Here is a 4,054-nt window from a genome sequence, read left to right as displayed (position 1 = left end):
TATTTTTCTAGGTTCTTAAGGAATCAAGTGACGAGAAAAGAGAGCAAGCTAAAGAGATGATGAAGTACTAGGTATCACTTCCCCTGCTCCTTTGATTTTGGTTCGCATCATTGTAATGTCTATCATGATTTTGACTGTATGATTTGTTTTAGTTTTTTTCAAAGTTATATATTTTTTCATTTTGTCTTTGCTAGGTGGAGGAAAGCCTTTGCACCCTGAAGCTAAAAAAGTTGAAGTACCAAGTATCCACTTCGCTTGCAATGTACGCTATTTCGTGTGATGTATGATTTGTTTTGTGAGTTTTTGCTTCACCCTTTTTTTCTAGATTTGTGTCGGAGGTAGTAGGAGACGAGCTCCTCGTTGGTGGGCGATGGGCGGTCCACCAGCGGGGGCACAGGGCGGTGGAGGCTGGCAAGCGGCAGGGGCCGCAGGGCGGTGGTGGTCGCGGGTGGAGGCGAGCAAGGAGCGGGAGCGCTGCAGGCCGCCGGGGTGCTGGAGATTAGGGTTTTCATTTGTCGTGGGAGATGGGCCTCGTACAAATTGGCAGATGGGCCTTATATGGCGCATGTGTCTTTGTCTTCATGGTTTGCAAGTTAAAATTAGTACCACATTACCCACCGGTTGCTGTTTAAATCTGCTTATATGCCTACCTGTGCGCGTAGTAGTACTGTTGTGGTCACCGGATGCGTTGTGGGATGCATTTTTTTGGCTGAATAAGGAGCATGCACGGGGAACCTGTCAGAGACCGGGATCATACGCAGAGACAGGTTATGTGGGCCCTACCTATCAGAGACCGAACCGGCAGAACACAAAAAGACAGACTACTATTGCAGCCTTAATAAGTAGTATATATATATATATATATATATATATATATATATATATATATATATATATATATATATATATATATATATATATATATATATATAGTAAACGTCTTGTAGTACATATATATCGTCCTCTAGCTAGAGTCATCAAATGAACTATACTCGATCTTCTAGGTTTCTTGTTAATTTGCGAAGAATCACCTCTCTACAAAATAGCTTTTTTATTACTATATAAAAGTAAAAAGACACATAAGCTTAACATTGTTTACATGACCCGTACGATAGCAACACTCGGACATCTTTTCCTAGTATAATACATACATATATACCCGTACGATAGCATGTGCATTGTACGTACGTACGTGCTCGTCCTCTACACCCGCTGCATGCAGTTTTCTACTCCAAATAAACCATATACATGCATGATCGATCTCGAGTCCCTTCGATCAGCAACTTGGACGATGGAATTATTGACGAGCAGTTGCAGTACACGAGCAACTTTGGGAACAAGCATGAGCTTCTCCTTGGGATGCACCGTGAGTCCAAACACCTCCGTCATGTCAATGTCCTTCTCCTCCATGCCCATGGGCAGCTGCCAGTCGAAGCAGTACACGAGGTTTGCTAGCATGATCTCGACCGTAGCCATCCCAAAGTTGAGGCCAGGGCAAATCCTTCGTCCAGCTCCAAACGGCAACAAGTGGAAGTGGTTCCCCTTGATGTCGACGCCAGCAGCGCTGCCGCCGTCCATGAACCTCTCCGGCAGGAACTCCTCTGGCTTCTCCCACGAGCCCGGGTCTCTGCCAAGAGCCCACGCGTTGATGATGACCCGGGTGCCGGAGGGGACGTGGTAGCCATCGACGACGCAGTCCGCCAGGGACAGGTGAGGGACGAGGAGCGGGGCAGGTGGGTGCAGCCTCAGCGTCTCCTTCACCACGGCTCTCAGGAAGGGCATGTCGGATAGGTTCTCTTCCTCCACCGTTTCCTGCCCCTCCGGTGTGTGCCTCCGAACTTGAGCTTGTAGCTTGGCCATCTGCTGTGGGTTGCGCATCAGCTCGGCCATGGCGAGCTCTAGGACCAAGGATGACGTGTCAGTGCCCGCACCGAACATGTCCTGCGCAGGGTGATGCATGCCATTATTGTCATGTCATGCATCAAATATGGATTATATATATATATTTATCTACGTACCACCAAGATGGCCTTGAGATGATCTCTGGTCATGCCGTACTCTGTCTGAACCGAGAGCAACACGTCGGTGAAGTCACCACCACCGTCCACAGAGACAGAGCCCCTTCTTCCCTCGTGGTCGCTCAGTATGGTTTCGAGCAGCTCGTCCCATCTCCTGTGCGTCTCCTGGACCCGCCGCCTGTTGCGCAGAAACAACAACCTTCTGCTAAGGAAACCTAACGCCCTCGCCAGTCCCGGGAAGTAGTCTTCCAGGTTGAACCCTCCGAACAGATCAGAGTTGGCCTCCACCAGCTCCCGAAAGAGCTTGTTCCGGCCTTCCGCCCGGAAGAACTTGCCGGACACGGCGCGGCTGATGATATCGTTGGCGAACGTGTTCATGGCAAGGCTCATGTCCGTGGCCGTGCCCGCCACCGCCGCCTCCCGCACCTTGGCTACCACCAGGCGCACCTCCTCCTTGCGGGCGCAGCGGTACGAGTGCACTCTCTTGACGGTGAAGAGGTGCGCGGTGACCAGCTTTCTGGCCTGCCGCCAGTGCTCGCCGTAAGGGGAGAAGGCGATGTCGGAGGACCCGTACAGGATCTCGTCGCTGAGAGTGGACGTGGGCCGCGACGCGAACACGTGGTCGTGCGTGCGCGTGATCGCCTCCGCCGCCCGCGGCGATGACACGACGAGGGTGGGAACAGCGCCGAGACGGAGCAGCATCAGGCCGTCGTCGCCACCATGCTTGGCGGCGAGGTCACGGAGGGAGACGTGCGGGAGGTCGCTGACGAGGTGAAGGTGGCCGATGATGGGCAGCGCCGGGGGCGAAGGCGGCAGGAGCTGTCCTCCCTGCTTGGCCGATCTGCTGCTGCGACGACGGCGGCGAATTGATGAGCCGTGGTAAAGCAGGAGCAGAAGGAGAGGGACGGCGACGGCGAGCAATTGTGCGAGAAGGAACGTCGGTGAAGAGATGAGATGGTATGCCATCGTCAGGTCCAGCTCCAGGTGACAAGAAAGAACCCTGCTGCTGACTGCTGTTACGGAACCTCGTTTGTCTGCTTTATATAGAAATAGAACTAGACATATGTTCTACCTTGTGGAAATTTGGGTGACTAGCAGACGACAAACAACAGAGTCATCCTTATCTCTGTCTCGCACGTCTTTGTTTTACACGTAATAATGACTCTGGTGGCCCTTTGCATTGTCCTCGATCGGGGATCGAGATGGATGATCTCATGCCTCTAGCTAGCTACAAACACAGATTTCCCATAAATTATCTCTTGGCTTCACCACTGTTGGACACCAAAATGAGTGGCCGGGGCCGGACGGTCCGCGGTCCGGATAGTCCGCGTCTATGGGCCAGACGGTCCGCGCAAGCGCAAAACAGATTAGGGTTCCGAGTTTTGTGCTACGGTTGTTAGCTAGATTTGCGGGATTCACTCGGAAATCAGTTTGTAAAGGGTCCAGCCCCCCTCTTCTATAAATAGAGAGTTATACGGTCGATTTGTATTTATCAATCGAATCAATAACACTTCTATTTCACATTTATTTTCTATGAGTAGTTCTAGTTTAGCCTTTCGATCCCCAAATTCTTCGCTTCTCTTTGACTCTAGGTCGATTAGAGGAGTCTAGGTCGGCCTGCCCGAGCCTAGACAACTCCTAGGATCTCTCCTCCCTGACGGGGTCCCTCCCGGGAGCGAGATCCAGGCGCCGCCAGTGATCTTCCGTCGCCCCTGCGCACGCGCGGACCGTCCGGCCCTAGGGCGCGGACCGTCCGGCCGTCAGGCGGGAACCCTAGCCTCGCACCAGGCCACGGACCGTCTGGCCCCTGCGCGCGGACTGTCCACTCCTCTGTAGACAGCACCGCCACTGGTTCGTGTTGAGTGTTTGGCACCCTAAAAAGGTGTCAACATACTTTTTGGCGACTCCGCTGGGGACAACACATCTAGACCCATCAAATCGGCCCTCAATGGCCGGTTCAAGGGATAGCTCTGAAGTCTCCCCCAGCAACATTATAGAGCCGACTTGGGAAACCTTGTCGGCCGACGAACAGCTCC

At 52.6% G+C, this 4,054-nt stretch overlaps 1 protein-coding gene across 1 annotated transcript; it reads right to left on the bottom strand.

Annotated features, from left to right (window-relative positions):
* Window positions 1-1,034: 1,034 nt before the first annotated feature.
* Window positions 1,035-3,021, bottom strand: LOC100279973 (uncharacterized). Its single transcript, NM_001152921.1, has 2 exons — window positions 2,019-3,021; window positions 1,035-1,941 (listed from the first exon to the last, which is right to left on the bottom strand). The coding sequence occupies exons 1-2, from the start codon at window positions 2,982-2,984 to the stop codon at window positions 1,204-1,206; spliced, it is 1,704 nt and encodes a 567-aa protein (NP_001146393.1). The 5' UTR covers window positions 2,985-3,021; the 3' UTR covers window positions 1,035-1,203.
* Window positions 3,022-4,054: the final 1,033 nt, after the last annotated feature.

This window comes from Zea mays, chromosome 6 (genome assembly GCF_902167145.1).
Source record: "Zea mays cultivar B73 chromosome 6, Zm-B73-REFERENCE-NAM-5.0, whole genome shotgun sequence".
NCBI lineage: Eukaryota > Viridiplantae > Streptophyta > Magnoliopsida > Poales > Poaceae > Zea > Zea mays.
The sequence above is the reverse complement of the archived record's forward strand: the minus strand, read 5'-3'. Positions and strand labels throughout refer to the sequence as shown.